Genomic DNA, 16,073 nt, shown 5'->3' with positions numbered 1-16,073 from the left:
ATTTTATTTGCCACTCCCTTGCTAATAATTCCTAACATTCTGTTTGCTTTTCTGACTGCCATAGCACACTGAGCTGACAATTTCAGTGTGTTATCCACTATGATGCCTAGATCTTTTTTCTGGGTAGTAGCTCCTAATGTGGAACCTAACATTATGTAACCTGTTATAATCTGCTATACTGATGGGAGGAGCAAGCAGATGGGAGTTATCAATCTGATAGGAACTGGCTGCTGGATACTCCCGATGAAGGAGGAGCTAGCAATCTGATATAGTTTGCTCCTCCAGAGGGGAGGAGTTAGTAATCTTGTTATGGATCTGCTAGGGAGATAGCAATCTGTTATAGTCTGCTCCTGTAGAGGGAGGAGTTAACAATCGTGTTATGCTCCGTAGGCAGAGTAGTAATGTAATTAGGATATAGACTGCGGAGTTAGCAATCCGTTACCAGCGGAGTGCTTGGAGAGGACACTCAGCTGTAGAGGAATCTAGATAGGTGGATCCTTGGGCCGATGGCAGATGACTGCGCTCCCAGGAGGATATCCTGAGAGGTACCACCAGCTAGGCTTGGTTATGGAGACAGACACAGATAATTCTTTTATTAGACAGGTTAGTAGAACCAACAGAGGTGACAGTAGTGAGCCGATGTGCCCGGCAGGGCTAAAATCCCTCAGGAACTGGAACTGCGATCCCAGGGTTGCTGAGCTGTAGAGAAACTATAAGTGAGTAGACAGGGTATGCTGTGTTCATAGCCAGAACTAGATGACAAAACTCACATAAGGTCTTAAAGAGGCTCAGTAGCTGGAAAGGGTTAGGCTCTCGAGGAGCGAGTACCTGGCTCCAGGGAAAGCTCTGAGAGAGTGATGGTAACTCACAAATGTCTGTATCTGCGATAGCTTCCAGGCAGTAGAGAATCTTCAGAGTGTTCAGGAACATGGGCCCTCGAGGAGCGAGTACCGGTTCCTATCTGCAATCTGAAATAAAGAAAAGAGAGCGAGGCCCCCGAGGAGTGGGTACCCCTGGTAAGTCCAAGGAGGCAGAGTAGCTTGGACGAATTCGTAGAGAGTCCGAATCAAAATCCGAATTCATGTCCGATTCGTAGTCCTTGCTAACTTGATCTGTTAGCGAAAGAATGAGACCTTTTATACTGGAAGCGGATGACGTCATTTCAGGGGACACCCTGAGGTTCGCGCCCTTGCTGGTACATACATCGGAGCGCGCGTCCTTCGTCATCATGAACATGGCGGATCTGCAGCATTGAGCCAGTCCAGGTACGCCGGAGAGAGGCGGTATGGAGACACCGCGGCAGCAAGCTATCCATCAGACCCGGAGGGAGTCGCCACAGAGGTAGAGAGGGTGGAGTGAGGGTGAAGAGCAGCCACAAATGCAACATACCAACAGCAAGGGTTATTTTTCCCTATGCATCACCTTGCATTTGTCCACATTCAATTTCATCTGCCATTTGGAAGTCCAGTTTCACAAAGACCTCCTGCAATTTATCACAATCCTCTTGAGATTTAACTATTCTGCATAATTTTGTTTCATCCGCAAATTTAAGCACCTTATTCATCGTGCCTCTTTCCAGACGTTATATATTAAAAAGCACCGGTCCAAGTACAGATCCCTGAGGCACTCCACTGTTTACCTTGTTCCACTGAGAAAATTGACCATTTAATCCTACTCTCTGTTTCCTGTCTTTTAACCAGTTTGTAATCCACGAAAGGACATCGCCTCCTATCCCATGACATTTTAGTTTTCTTAGAAGCCTCTCATGAGGGACTTTATTGAATGCCTTCTGAAAATCCAAATACACAACATCTACTGTTCATCTTTGTCCACATGTTTATTAACCCCTTCATATAAATGTAGATTTGTGAACCAAGACTTCTCTTGGGTAAATCAATGTTGGTTGTATTCCATTAAAACATGTCTATTTAAATTTCTGTGATTTTATTCTTTATAACAGATTCCATGATTTTTTTCCTGCACTGAAGTCAGGTTCACCGGTCTATAGTTCCCGGATCTTCCCTGGAGCCCTTTTTAAATATTGGGTTTATATTGGCCACCCTCCAGTCTTTAGGTACAATGGACAATTTTAATAGGTTCCAGATTTTTACTAATAGATCTGAAATTTCATTTTTGAGTTCTTTTAGAACCTTGGGGTGTATACCATCCGGTCCAGGCGATTTACTACTCTTCAGTTTGTCAATCTGGCCTACTGCATCTTCTAGAGTCACTATAATTTAGTTCAGTTCATATTCCACAATAGGAGTCACCATTTAGGAAAAGGATCTAGGTGTCATAATTGATAATACGTTGAAATCTTCTGCTCAGTGTGCAGCAGCAGCCAAGAAAGCAAACAGAATGCTAGTTATTATTAGGAAAGGAAAGGAGAAAATAACAAAGAATATCATAATGCCTCTATATTGCTCCATGGTGCGACCTCATCTTGAGAATTGTATGCAGTTCTGGTCTCCACATCTCAAAAAAGATATAGCTGAATTAGAAAATGGACTGATGAAACTCGGCCTGAGTCGGGCTTGTTTGAAAATTTTGTGTCTCTATCCAATAAATGAATTAGAAAATGTACAGAGAAGAGTGACCAAAATGACAAAGGGGATGGAACAGCTCCCCTATGAGGAAAGACTAAAGAGGTTAGGACTCTTCAGCTTGGAGAAGAGATGGCTGAGGGGAGATATGATAAAGGTCTATAAAATAATGAGTGACTAAGTAAACTTTACTCTTTCAAAAAGTACAAAGACCAGGGGACACACAATGACGTTACTGTTATACATTTAAAACTAATAAGAGAAAATATATTTTTTAAATGCATAATTAGGTTCTGGAATCTGTTGCCAGAGGATGTGGTGAAAGCTATTAGTGTAGCTGTGTTTAAAAACGTTTTGGACAAATTCCTGGAGGAAAAGCCCATAAAGCATTATTCCTGGGATAAGCAATATCGTATCTATATACTTTTTGGGATCCTGTCGGGTACTTGTGATCTGGATTAGCCACTATTGGAAACAGAATATTGGGCTTGATGGATCTTTGGTTTGACCCAGTATAGTAAATCTTATGTTCTTATGCTGTTGTCCTTTTACTGTGGTGATCATTGTCAAGAACTGCATGCAGGCATCACATGGATTATGTGAAAATTTGAATACAGCATACTTAAAGAATGGATCAGCAGAAGGAGATTTTTAGAAACACAGGCTGTGACCACGACAAAAATAAATCAAGCATACAAGAAACAAAATATATTAGGACATAGACACGAGAGACAACATAAAGCAATAACAGAGCCACAAAATAGGTACATTGGCATTCAAAGTCATCTAGATTCTAGTACTGCTGTCATAAAGGATATGTATTGATTGTATATAAGAAAGTTGTATGCCATGTATAATTTGAGTAGATTCTGGGACAAGTCATTATTGGAACTGTCTCAAACTACTCCCGAGAATCGACTGTATTTCTCGCATTCTTAAACTGTCTCAACATTTGGGTAATATTGTACATCCCCCACTTCCTGCTGATCTACCTAGAAATGGTTGCCTATGCCTTAGTAATGTTACTTCCCTGAACCTCATTCCTTGCAACTACACTTACTACACATACAATAAAACATGGATTATTCATAAAGGAACCATTTTATGAATAATCCATGTTTTAACTCATATTTTCAATTCCACATACAGTATGAACATTTTGGTTCAGTGATTTTTATGTCTATTCTTGTCTAATAGTACAATAAAGGTGCTTCAGTTTTGTTCTTTTAATTTTGAATTATATACAACACAGCAAAGGGGTTTTTTCATCATACAACTTAACATGTAGCATCATGACCACTGTGCATTGTGGGTTTTTTGGTTTTTTTTGGCCTTCTCACATATGCACCACTGATTTGGGCCTCTAACCAGTGTTGCCAACCTCGTTTATTTACTGTGAGTTTGGGCTTCTTTTTTTTAGGAATAGCTTTTTTTTTTTTTTTGCAACTTGTGGGTAGGTTATTTTTGGGCTTTTTTGTCCCTGCTCGCTCTTTTTTTTGGGGGGGCTTGATGGGCGGGACTCGTACCCCAGCTGTTCCTTTCACCTCTGATTCGCTGCTGTTCAACAGGCAGAACCAACAGCACGTCAGAGAGCTGAGCTGCAGCCCTCCCTGTGCTGTGATTGGAAACTGTGAGGAAAGAGGGCAGGACCTCAGCAAGCACGGGTTCTCAGCAGCTGCTTTCTTGTGCTCTGTAGTGCTGTGATTAGGGAACGGGGCCCTATCTCAGACTTCCCGGCAACAGCTGGCAGCTGTGCTAACTTCTGCACCTCAGGCTGTCTAGTGGCAAATTTCCTCTGCCTTCGGAGAGGTGAGGGCCGAAAGCTGTTCAAGCTGCAGAGGAGAGAGAGAAAAAAAGGAGGGATAAGAGAGAAGGACAGAGGAGAGGGAAGAGAGACCGTGGTGGCACAAGCAGGGCCGGTGCAAGGTTATTAGGCGCCCTAGGCAAACCTTCTGCCTTGATTCCGCCCCAGACCTCATTCGCTGAGACGCCGCTCGTAGCCCACCGAGTGTCTGCTTTTCAGTGAGGGTTTTCACTGCTACGGGTTGTTGTCATAATACTGGATAGCACTATAACTACCCTACAGAATTAGTATGATGTTTCAGACTTTTGCTATGCCTTTGCCTATCATGCATATGCCTTTGTCTTTAATCTTCCATCACTGCAGCATATGACTAGAATATGTCTTATGCTTTGCAACACTTTTACATACATAAGCCATGAGCAGGATGGGGGGGCACTGCTCGCAGCCGGCTGATTCTGTGCTTCTCTGGGCCGCGAGCAGGACGGGCGCCGCTGGCGGCCCGCCAGGTTTCTACTCCTCTCTGCCGCGAGCGGGATTAGGTTCTGCTTGCAGCCCCAACATGGCTGCTCTTCAGCGCCCCCTAATGGTTGGCGCCCTCCAGACAACCGCCTGGTTCGCCTAATGGGACGCACCGGCCCTGGTCACAAGAAACAGATGGAAAAGAGAGCGTGGAGGCGTGTTTAGGAGCTGAGGGGGCAAATGAGAAGGAGGTACCCTGCCCCCACCTTTCCAGTCCTGGCCTGAGGACAAGTTGGGCGTTTGTGGGTGGTTGGAGAGGGAGATCAGGCGACAGCTCAAAGCCATAGCGGGCTGGAGGGATGTGGCGGGAAGGAGACTACGCAGGCCGCTGAGGCCTGATGTGCTTTTTACTTTTTGGGGGGGGGATGGGATGGGGGCTGGGGCCTGCTGATCTGCGATGAATAACAAAGATATTAGGCTTCGCAAAACTAAATGCAGAGCTTTAATTTGCAATGTGACTATGCCCTGGTTTTTCCTCCATTACATTCACAAAAGTATTTTTTTTTTAAAGAGTTTTTTGTGTATAAATACTTTCTAATAAATGTAGTTTAAATCTCACGTGTTTTGCGCTTGTTCTTTCATAACTAGCTGGAAAACACTGCCTCTCTCGCGCCACGCATTGAAACGATACAGTACAACAACCACGGGGCACAAAATACGAGCCTGCAACCTGATGGCACGTCAAACTCGTTACAGAGAGTCAACCCTGTGCAGAAGAACCAAATCAGAAAATTATGCTGGGCTTCCCCCGGCCTGGCATTCGGAGTTATCAGCTCCGTAGAACGAGGGGTTACGTAGTCTATACCTTAATGTCATGACTGAAGTTGTTGATTTTCTGCCAGCCCCCGTTCGCCAGATGGTAGTTGACCCAACGAAGCAGAAGCTCTTCTGGGGAAAGTTTCAATAACTGCTCCAGGTCTTCTCCATCGTTTAGCAATGCAATAAGAGCTAAGAGGAATTCAAACAGAAGGATGCTGTTGGTTTGTTTCATTTAGCTAATCTATCGCCTTTCCCTTAATAAATGAAAGCGGTTTACCATCATGGAAATTATTGTCAGAGTACATGAGAGAACCCATATTAACCCACAGAAGATGCAACATTTCCTTTCATATCTACCTTCATTTCGGGACAACTCTATGTCGGCAAATAAGCCGGTTTTAATGATCTGCCACAGCAGTCCTAACACCAGGTAAGGCTTTCCGTCCTGAAGGTCCTGCGAGCCAATATTCACTACCGTGCAGCCGATTGCCGATGCAGAATTAAGAGCTAGATTCAAATTTTCCTGTAGAAAGAAAAAATGATCAAGCTAAAACCATCTAAAATGAATGATTATGATCCACTCTGCTGGCAAATAACCGGTCAGAGCAAAATTAACCAACAACGAACAATGTCGTTTATAATAAAATACAACATACACAACAGCACAACACTACCCACCCAGTGTTGCTACAAAGCAGAAAAAAAATGGATCTGGGTTGGATTCCTAGACCCGGCTCCTGCAACCTTATACTCTCAGTCAGTTGTGGGGAGGGTAATAGAATCACAGCGATCGTACAACAGTGACACCTAGTGGCTAGATTTAGGATACAGGCCTACCAAGTTCTGGAATGAACTGAAGGCTGTGGCCCCTGGCTAGCCTGTCACTGCAATGGCTAGGCTAGATCTGGGGGGATGAGAGGGTTATAAAAAGGGGACTAACTCTAGATAGGTTAAATGAAGGTTTGGGAGCCATCGACCAGAGGAGGATGGTTGTGGCTGAGTTGGAAGCTCAAAAGGAGCAGGAGGCATTTGCTGAGCAAATAAAAAAAACACAGCAGAAAATCCCTAATATTATATTGGAAGGGAAGTTCTTCATGGCAAGGAACCCCCTGCTTTTTTTCACCTGTATTGTAACGGATGATCTAAATGTGAACTCTTCATAGCTAAAAATCCATCTAAGAGCCAAGAGACGTTCAAGAAGCATTGTGTGAATTATCAAGGCTGCTCACTGTAAAAATGTTGCTAATAGTATTACTACCCTTAAGATAAGGCTTGGGGGTAATCTGCATGGAGTGGCATTTACCACCCTTAACAGTAACATGGGGTAACCTGCAGGGAGCGGCAGTTACTACCCTTAACAGTAACATAGGGGTAACCTGCAGGGAGCAGCAGTTACTACCCTTAACAGTAACATGGGGGTAACCTGCACGGAACTGCAGTTACTACCCTTAACAGTAACATGGGGGTAACCTGCAGGGAGCGGCAGTTACTACCCGTAACAGTAACATGGGGGTAACCTGCAGGGAGCGGCAGTTACTACCCGTAACAGTAACATGGGGGTAACCTGCAGGGAGTAGCAGTTACTACCCTTAATAGTAACATGGGGGTAACCTGCACTATTTACTACTTACAGAAATAGTGAAGGGAGTCAGCTTCTTTTTATTGATGGCTCGTTCATCAATCGTGTCTGGCTGCGATAAATTAATCAATTTGCTGGAAAAAAAAAAGTATCATAATATAATCCATATCTTTCCGTTAGAAAATAAACAGAATGGAATGATTTTCAGTAACATTAACCCCATAAACCATTAAAACAGAGTAGAACTCTTTTCTTACAAATGTATAATGCTAAGGTACACTATACCTTTTTATTTAGAAAGTCTCAGTAAAAACAAAAGAAAGGAAAGCAGCTGTAACTCTCTGGTTATGCCCTGCTCCTTCCTGGAGAGCGGTCCAGTCAAAGATCCGTGCCAGGTAGAGGAAGCACATTCTCACCTGCTCCTGAGGGACTTACCAGAGCAGGATGCCGTCTCTGAGGGAATTAAACAGACTCTCGTCCGAAGGGTTAATAGGCAGAAGATGTTGGCAGTCGGGATCATCGTGAAGAGCTTTATTTATCCAGTTAACAAAAGCAAACTTTTCTTCTTCTGAAGGAGCAAAGACATTGGTTTTAGTCAAAGAGAGAGAAACGGACTGTAATTCCAGTCCCCAAGGCAGGTGCTGGGCTTGCCGTTACCCATTCCTTGCTGAGAGACTTTTGGGTCACTCGGGAAGCAAGAACATCCAAATAAGGGAGCCTACATATGAAACATTGTTCTCCAGAGACACAAAACAGGCAACAATCCAAAGCTTTTTAGGTGGACAAACACATTTCCCTGCATAAAAACACAATCTGAGCATTGCCAAGCCTCCTCCGTCGGCGGGTTAACAGTATGTGCGCTGCTCCCACCTGCACAACAAAAAAAAACAGGGTGGAAGTACACACAGAGATTTCATTTTCTTACTCATGGTTACCACGCCCCCCCAGCTGTGAGTCACATAGAATGCTGCAGAAAGTCGGCACGAAGACATAATAAGTACATTTTGAAATCTCCACGTACACCCTCACCCTCGCCCTTTTGTAGCAATGCTGTGTGCGCCAGTCAAATCTGCAAAGGAAAAAACTTTGCGAGGTTTCCCTTTGAGATTGATCTTGCACTCCTGTGGTACTGCAAGCTCCTTAGGAAGACTCATTATTGTTCTAGAATGGAAAAAAAATCTCAGTAATTTAGACAGAATTCTAATACAAGTGGCAGGTCCTCTACTTTGGAATTCTCTCCCACCCTCTCCGAGAACCATATCCAACCCAAAGGAATTCAAGCAATAAATTGAAAACATATCTTTGTTGCACTGCCTTCAATTTAGCCTATACAGATTAATAATACTACTCCGCTTATGCTATGTTCCTTGTCTCTTGATGTGTTTATTTGTTGTGGTTTTTTTTTAATTTTAATCTATTATTTTTAAATTAGGCTGTATTTACTATTGTTTGTTTTATGTTTCTCACCTTGAATTATGTATGTGATTTTAATTTGTAAACCACTTAGACCATATCATGTATAAGCGGTATATAAGAAACTTTCAAATAAATACATTTTTTAAACAGATTTAAGGTCATAAGAACCTAAGAAAATGCCATACTGGGTCAGACCAAGGGTCCATCAAGCCCAGCATCCTGTTTTCAACAGTGGCCAATCCAGGCCATAAGAACCTGGCAAGTACCCAAAAACTAGGTCACATTTTTTAAACAGATTTAAGGTCACAAAAAATGCTGTTTCCTCCTCTAGCCAGGGATCTAACATTTTTTCAAGCAAACGTGATCAATTTTATGTCAGTCGGGCAGGGTTAGATTTCCCACTAGGCATGTGCTACCCATGGTCCGCAGAGGGTGACAACCCCTCCACCAACCTGAAGCGACATCACAGAAGGGCCAGGAGCGGTGGACAGAAGGAGAGGCTGTGTTTTCACTAGGGGAGTCCCTCTCCTTCCCCACTCCCCCCCCCCCCCCCCCCAATCTCTTCAGATGTATGTAGGGAATCCTTCTCTTCCCCACAGCCTAGGGGCTGTAAGACTTATCACGCCAGCCTTGCAATGAGGTTCTGATATTGTTGAATTATTAAATGGATCTGCTGCTGTGGTGTTCTCGTACTGAGCTCTGCAGACAGTGAAATGGTTTTGTAGACTTATGAGCACAGTTCTAGCAGCTATATTGGTCCTGGAGAGAAAAAAAAAGGATTCTCTTCAGGTTATAATACCCCGTATTGGACTAAAATAAGAATCATCCAAACAGATGCTTTACAGGGTGCATGTGAGCTGACACAGGTCCTTTCTTCAGGCATCTTAACTTGATGAAACCAGATTTCAGGAAGGCTTCTTAAAGATAACCTTCAAATCTACTACCCATATGGATCACAATCACTGAAGCAAATTATCCCCTCTGGACAGAGTATGTACTTGCCAATCATGTCCTGTCTAAACGTGCTAAAAGCCCGATCCATCTCAAACAGGCATCAACTCGGAGAACAGCAAAAAATGTTTTGTCCAGAGGGAATTGCTGGTACTCTAAATTCCAATTTTCCTTTTCTTTTCTTTTTTTTTAAATTTATAGTTTATTAAATTTCTATAACATTTACAATGAAAGAAATCAGGAAATCATGGGATACATATCGAATTACAGAAAAGAAAAAATACAGGAACAATAAGATTACATGTTATCCCCACTATTTAGTCCACTTTATCTGGGAAGCCACTCAAAGAAATATATAAAAGGTAATACGTCTAATTATAGAACTATAGGTGGATCCTTATTTTAACCAATTAAATTATCCGTCATGTTGGCTGCTCATGAACCCCAGGTCCCCCTTTATCTATAAGAAATACCTCCAGGTGATCAGGTTGAAGAAAAACAAATTTGTTTTTTTGATAAGTAATAATGCATTTACATGGGAATTTGAGGAAGAATGTAGCCCCAATGGCTAGAACTCTTCCTCGTTCCTTTTCCTTTTTTATTTTAAAATTTCAAAAACTAACTTGCTACTGTACTGCAAGCAGTGCAAGGCAAAAAAAAATTAGTAAATACATTAAACACAGGAATCAATGCAAAATGCCACAACAGCGGGAGATCCATAAAGTATCCAAGCACACCCCTGAGAAAAAAAAATAAGTGAAAAGAAAAGAAAGCATGAAACGAAGCCATAACTTGTGGCAAAAACCCTACTAAATCAGTGTCTTGCAACCTTTTCACATCCAAGGCACACGCACGTTAACAAAAATGCGGTGTGGCACACCAGCCTCCACGGAGCGGGCAGTGCAGATACGGAGAGGCACTGCCAAAAGGCGAGCTAGGGAAGCACTGAAAGCCCCACCAGTCTCTCTTCCAAATTTTAAAACGAAGGGAGAGATGGGGGGATGAAGCCACATGAACCCATCACGATGGACCAGCTCTGGCATGCGGCTGCCAGAGCTCCCTTCTCTGCTGCTGCTCCCAACGCTCAAAGTGAGTCACCTCCGGTGCTCGGTGCATGCAGTCCTGATAATCACTCAGCCTGGGGATAGGTCAGAGGCTGGAAGGACTCAAAGAGAGGGGAAGAAGAGGAGGTGTTGTGTGTAAGATATGTGCCTCCCAGCTGTCTGTGCCCTGCACGCTGTCCATTAGTTACCACACTCCAGGGCTCATGCAGTAGGAAGAAGAGGCCTGCATGATAGTGCATGGACTTGGAAAGGAGCTTCTACATGTTTAAGAGCAACCGTTGGTGTCTCTCGCTGCTATGAGGTGCTGAGAGCAGAGCCCAGGTACTGGCTTGCGTCTGAGCCTCAGGCAGTGGTGACTTTTGTTTTGTGGTACACCAGCGAGCACTGATTGAGAAACACTGCACTAAATAACGAGGATCTTATACTTTCAAAGCGTCAAGGAAATAGCATAGTTGAGAAGACTCACAGGAAACATTCTTCACTTTGTTCAAAACAATGAAACATTTACAGGGGTATCGTCCAACAGGTTTAACGCCTACAGCCAAAGATTCTTGGCACATCAACAAAAACGCTTCCTAGTTTATGCATACTCCTAGAAACATCTGGAAGTATCCAGATTTTATTTCCATAAACCATGGCAGAAAGATACCCTCATAACATCATCCTTATCTTGCAGGAAAGCAAAACTGACTAAAAGAGTCCCTCTTTCAGATAAGTCCACAATACTAGGCCCCCCCCTGCAATTAAAGATGTACCATTCAAATTATCTCCCCCTTTTAACACTGCAGTCAACTCAGCAATAAAAAAGTAGGCCCTGATCATCAGAGGGATGTACTCAGCTGGGATATGCAAAATGTAATGCAAATAATCCTTGAAAGTCTCTAAAGGAGGAGTAATCAGTCAGTGACTCTTATTTTATAAGGGTTTTTAAAAGGTTTAGCCCATACAATTCCATAAAACGAAAGGCTGCATAAACTTAACAGCGGCCCGAGGGCTCACACTGAGGCCGATGCAATACAGTGCACTGAGCCCAGCGCACTGTATAACCCGCAGCTGAGCCCAGCGCACTGTGTAACCCGCAGCTGAGCCCAGCGCACTGTGTAACCCGCAGCTGAGCCCAGCGCACTGTGTAACCCGCAGTTAGACACGGGTTGTAGGGGTGCTAACTAATCCCCTTATGCAATAAGGGGATTAGCACTTCTACAACGCACGCCCAACGCAGAGTGAAACTAATAGCGCTCATCACATGCAAATGCCAGTGAATGAGGCTATTAGCTATTCACTCCCTATGCAAAAAAAAAAAAAAAAAAGTACGTGTCTAGGACTCATATTTAGCGATCAGAAATTAACGCCTGCCCAGAGCCAATCTGCAATAAGTGAAGGAGTGAATAAATTAATATTAAGTGCCCGACACTTTAATATTGATTTTATACACTCCCTCTGGTGCCGGTAGTCAGGTTGGGAGAATGGACTTCTGAATTTATCAGCGTCCATTTTCCTAACCCCTGCACGTGCGCTGGTTAGGAAACCAGGACGCAGATAAATTCAGCGTCCCATTTTCTTAACCGGCGGACAGCCACCGACAGCGGACCTCTCTCCGGTTTGCACTGTCAAGGAGGCGCTAGGGGCGCGCAATCCCCTCCTAGCGCTTCCTCGTCAGGGCGAGTCCTAATTTAAATATTGCATCGCGCCCTCAGGACAGGTACCTGGGGGTGCATTATGAAAGGGGGCGCTTTCAGCGCAAGTTTTTTTTGGTTTTTTTTTTTTACTACATCGGCCCCATTGTGTCCAACTGCACAGTGGCGCAGAATTCCTCCAGGTATAAACATGGGCCAAATGGCTCTGGGATAGGATTCATTAAACAAAGCCAGGGCTAATAACTCATGATGAGACAGATTAAAGTTGGCAACACTCATATAAAAATATACTTGGTGCTTTAATTAGTAAAAAAACAAAAAAACTTTCAAATGTCTTTATATTTTGTTGGTTATTCCGGTTTGCAAACGAAGTAAGATACTGCGTTTGATTTTAAGCAATTTTATTAGCTGAAATGCAGAATAATTCCCTAGTAATACCCCGTTTCACTGACCTGACTGTGCCTGCTTGTTCGAGCACAAGATAGACCTTAACAGGTGGCAGCTGATTCGCCACGAGACTAGGTCTTCTGCCTGGCTGGCCATCTCCCCCTTGGATTGGGCCCGCAGGTTTTGGCGGCCAGCAGGATTTTCCAGGCCAGGCACGAGGAAGGTGGAAGTAAGCAAGGTCAGTGGCCGGGCTGATGTTGGGGCAGGCGGAGAGCAAAGCGAAGTCAAGGTCCAGGCTGAGGTCAAGACAACGAGAAATCAGGCCAGAGGGGAGAAACATAACAGGTCAGACAGTAAACAGGCAAGGCCGGAGCAACGCAGGGCAGGAACACGCTGAAGCAACTAGCACTGCAGAACCACAAGCAGGAAAGCTGTTGGGAAGGCGCCGGCAGGCGGTTCTGAGCTTCACATTATACTAGGTGGGATGTGAGGTCCCCTGTCCGTGCCACAGGAAGTCCAGCTAGCAGGCCCTATGAAAGGGTTGCGGAGCTGCCGAAAGGTCAGCCATGTTCCTTGGATGCAGCATGATGCTAGAGGTGCTTCAGACCAGAGGTGAAGGGCGCTGTAGCAATGCAAAATTGGTGCATGCCGCCTTTGTAAAATCTGGGCAGCCTGCCTAGGCAAGATGGAGAGCAGTGCAGCACAGGGCGAGCCTCTTAAAACCCAACACTGCCTCGCCGCTGACATTTACCAGTGCATAATCCAGATCCCCCCACTGGACTTCCCCATTCCAGTCTCCCACCCGCAGCCATGTGGTGTTCAAAGATGAGCTAAAGCAGTGGCCGTTGAAGTAGGAGATGCTGGCTAGCAGAAGGCAGGCATGTCGCTTTTCTCTCCTGCCAGCCAGAGCTTGGGGGGTGGGGGGGTTAGATGAGTGAGTGATTTCAGAGATCTGGGGGTTGGAGGAATGCATCGAGATGGAGAGTGGGTGAATATATTGGATGGGGGGACTGAGTGGGGAGAGAGTGCTGTGGGAAGGCTTGTTGGAAGTTCAAAGAGAGAGAAACAGGTGGAGAGGGGCTGTGGGGAGAGCTGTGGAGGAGACACTGGTAGGGATGGACTTGATAGATGTGTGAAAAAGACTGATGTAGACCAGGGTGGCAGGGTGATTGATACAGATGGAGACAGGATGAGGGGGAGCTCATAAGGACTGGAGGAAAGACTGGGGGGAGATGGAGCTACCAGGTTGAGCAAGACTGTGGTGAAGGGCTCGGGGTGAGAGTAGTCTGTCATGTGGTGAACTATTACAGTACTTGTGGGAGAATTATGTGCCAAAAAAAAAATAAAATTCTGCATCCTTTTTTCTGTATTGTAGTTTAAAGTGCTTATTACTTCAACAACACTGATTATATTGTTTTTATTTTGACGAATAAATGTAGGGACCTCTTGTCCCTCCCTACCTTAGAGTAACATGCCCTGGTACAGCGTAATTATGTTCCTTGATCTAGACTTGCAGAATGTTCCAACGTGGTCAGTGCAGTTAGTGGCTTCTGCCAGTAGGCAGAGGTGCAAAGACCCTACGGGACGTCTCTGAAGCTTTCCCTGTTAAAAGGAAGGAAGCCACTTAGGAGTTCTCTTGTTAAAAGCAGAAAGAAAGGAGCTGAGCGTGGTGATTCCGAGAAGAAAGGGGTCCAGGAGCTAGCGTGAAGGGAACTAGTCCTAAGCCAGGACAGGTCCTAGTCTGAAGCCAGAGAAAGTGTCTTTCAGGGGGAAGTGAGGTGACAAAAAGGAGCCGGGAGCTGCACCAGCAAGCAAGCATATTTTCAACAAGCGAAGACGGTTGAGGAGAAAGGTGTGCCAGCAGTTCAGTGGGTAAGATTCTCGTTGTACTAACTATGGCAACGATCTGTAACTTCATCCTGCCCAGTTTCTAAAAGAATAGTGAATCATTTAATTTCTTTATTGTATATGTATTTATCGCTTCTGCAATACATTGGGAACGATTTACAAATTTGCAGTACACTCAAAAGCCAAACAGTCAATAGTACATTAATATGATAATTATTGAAGCGTATGGGAGAGAGCGCCATCTACCGTATATGCAGACGACGTGCGGTTGAGAGTAAGGGTAAAGGGGAGTCACGGTGCGGCAGTGATCACTTTTGAGTGACCGTTTGACAGCTGTGGCTAATTGGTTAAACTCAAATAGCTTGAAATCAAATCCAGGGAAAAAAAAACAAACCAGAAATATTATGGATTAGCAGACAGGGGAAAAATCCTGGAGGTATGTTCTTGTAGCCAGGATATTATGCTGCGGCCTGAGGCTGTGCTTAACAATTTGGGGGTTTTCCCTGCATGCAGCCTTATCTATGTAGGATCACATAAGTAGGGTGATTCATGTTTACTTTTGCAAGTCTTCCTACGATTCATCGGCTACATCCCCTTTCTGAAATCTCATGATCTGGCCACTGCAATCCATCAGTCAGTAGATTAGGCCACTGTAATATATTCTATCAGGGTCTGCTGAAGAGAGATGTTAAGTGTTTTCCAATACTACAAAACGCAGCAGCAAGACTTACTGAATAAAAAATGGTTCAGTCATGCTATGCCTTTCCTATACAAGTTACATTGGTTGCCAGTTGAACAAAGTTGTGTTTAAGGTGCTTTGTACAGTGTTTAAAGTACATCGAACTTGGATTCCTAAGTATCGAGCTGACCATCTTATGTTCCATCAAAGTAACTGCGTTACTCACAGCAGGTATTATTGGCTGCAGCAGGATTGAATCAAGTCAGGCTTTAGGTCACTCGGTACAGGGCATTCTTTTTATTAGGCACCTTGGTCAAGGAACTCTATTCCATTGGATCTGCAAGCTGAATTGAATTAAAAGACTTATCGTTTCAAAAAAAAAAAAAAAAAAAAAAAAGTTAAAATCATGGCTTTTTGTGGAAGTTTTTGCTAGGTAATCAATTTAGTTGGTGAGGAGAGTTGTGATAAGGTTCAGTAATGAATGTTTATGGTTTTTAATTTCGTTGGTTATTTTATGGGCGGCACAGAACTGAGGAATGTGAGTGATTCCTGTGGGTTGAGGGATGGGGGTTGTATGGATGGGTGTTAGAAGGTGGGTTGGCAAGGGGTTGGGGTTTTTTTTTGTGATAAGGGAGGAATTGGGCAAAATGGGCAAGGTGTTTTAATTGGGATGTTATTTGTATACTGTAAGCATTTTTTCTGTTTTAGGAAGATTTAGTACTATGTAAGTCACTGAAAGGGTAGGGCAATTCATCTATTAAACTTGATTACTTGCCCTACCCTTTCAGCTCAGAATGAGTTACCTAGCATGTCTCATCCTTACTGAAAAGGGTGCATGGGTTGACAGTTGGAGTTTCATTGCAAATTTAAAATTCTAATGCTGACCT

At 44.0% G+C, this 16,073-nt stretch overlaps 1 protein-coding gene across 5 annotated transcripts in view; it reads right to left on the bottom strand.

The window, feature by feature from the left end:
- PLS1 (plastin 1) overlaps positions 1 to 16,073 on the bottom strand; it is a 164,627-nt gene that overhangs the window by 76,833 nt on the left and 71,721 nt on the right. For 3 of the 5 annotated variants that reach the window (XM_029617061.1, XM_029617059.1, XM_029617060.1), the window contains exons 5-9: positions 12,725 to 12,955; positions 7,640 to 7,772; positions 7,257 to 7,338; positions 5,983 to 6,148; positions 5,672 to 5,814 (exon numbers count right to left, since the gene is read on the bottom strand). In XM_029617061.1, coding sequence (XP_029472921.1) covers positions 5,672 to 5,814; positions 5,983 to 6,148; positions 7,257 to 7,338; positions 7,640 to 7,772; positions 12,725 to 12,955 — 755 coding nt within the window. The remainder of the gene's footprint in view (positions 1 to 5,671; positions 5,815 to 5,982; positions 6,149 to 7,256; positions 7,339 to 7,639; positions 7,773 to 12,724; positions 12,956 to 16,073) is intronic. The other 2 variants (XM_029617063.1, XM_029617062.1) reach the window with 1 other exon arrangement.

Source organism: Rhinatrema bivittatum, chromosome 9 (assembly GCF_901001135.1).
Source record: "Rhinatrema bivittatum chromosome 9, aRhiBiv1.1, whole genome shotgun sequence".
Lineage (NCBI taxonomy): Eukaryota > Metazoa > Chordata > Amphibia > Gymnophiona > Rhinatrematidae > Rhinatrema > Rhinatrema bivittatum.
Note: the sequence above shows the minus strand (reverse complement) of the source record. Positions and strands in the feature narration are given on the sequence as shown.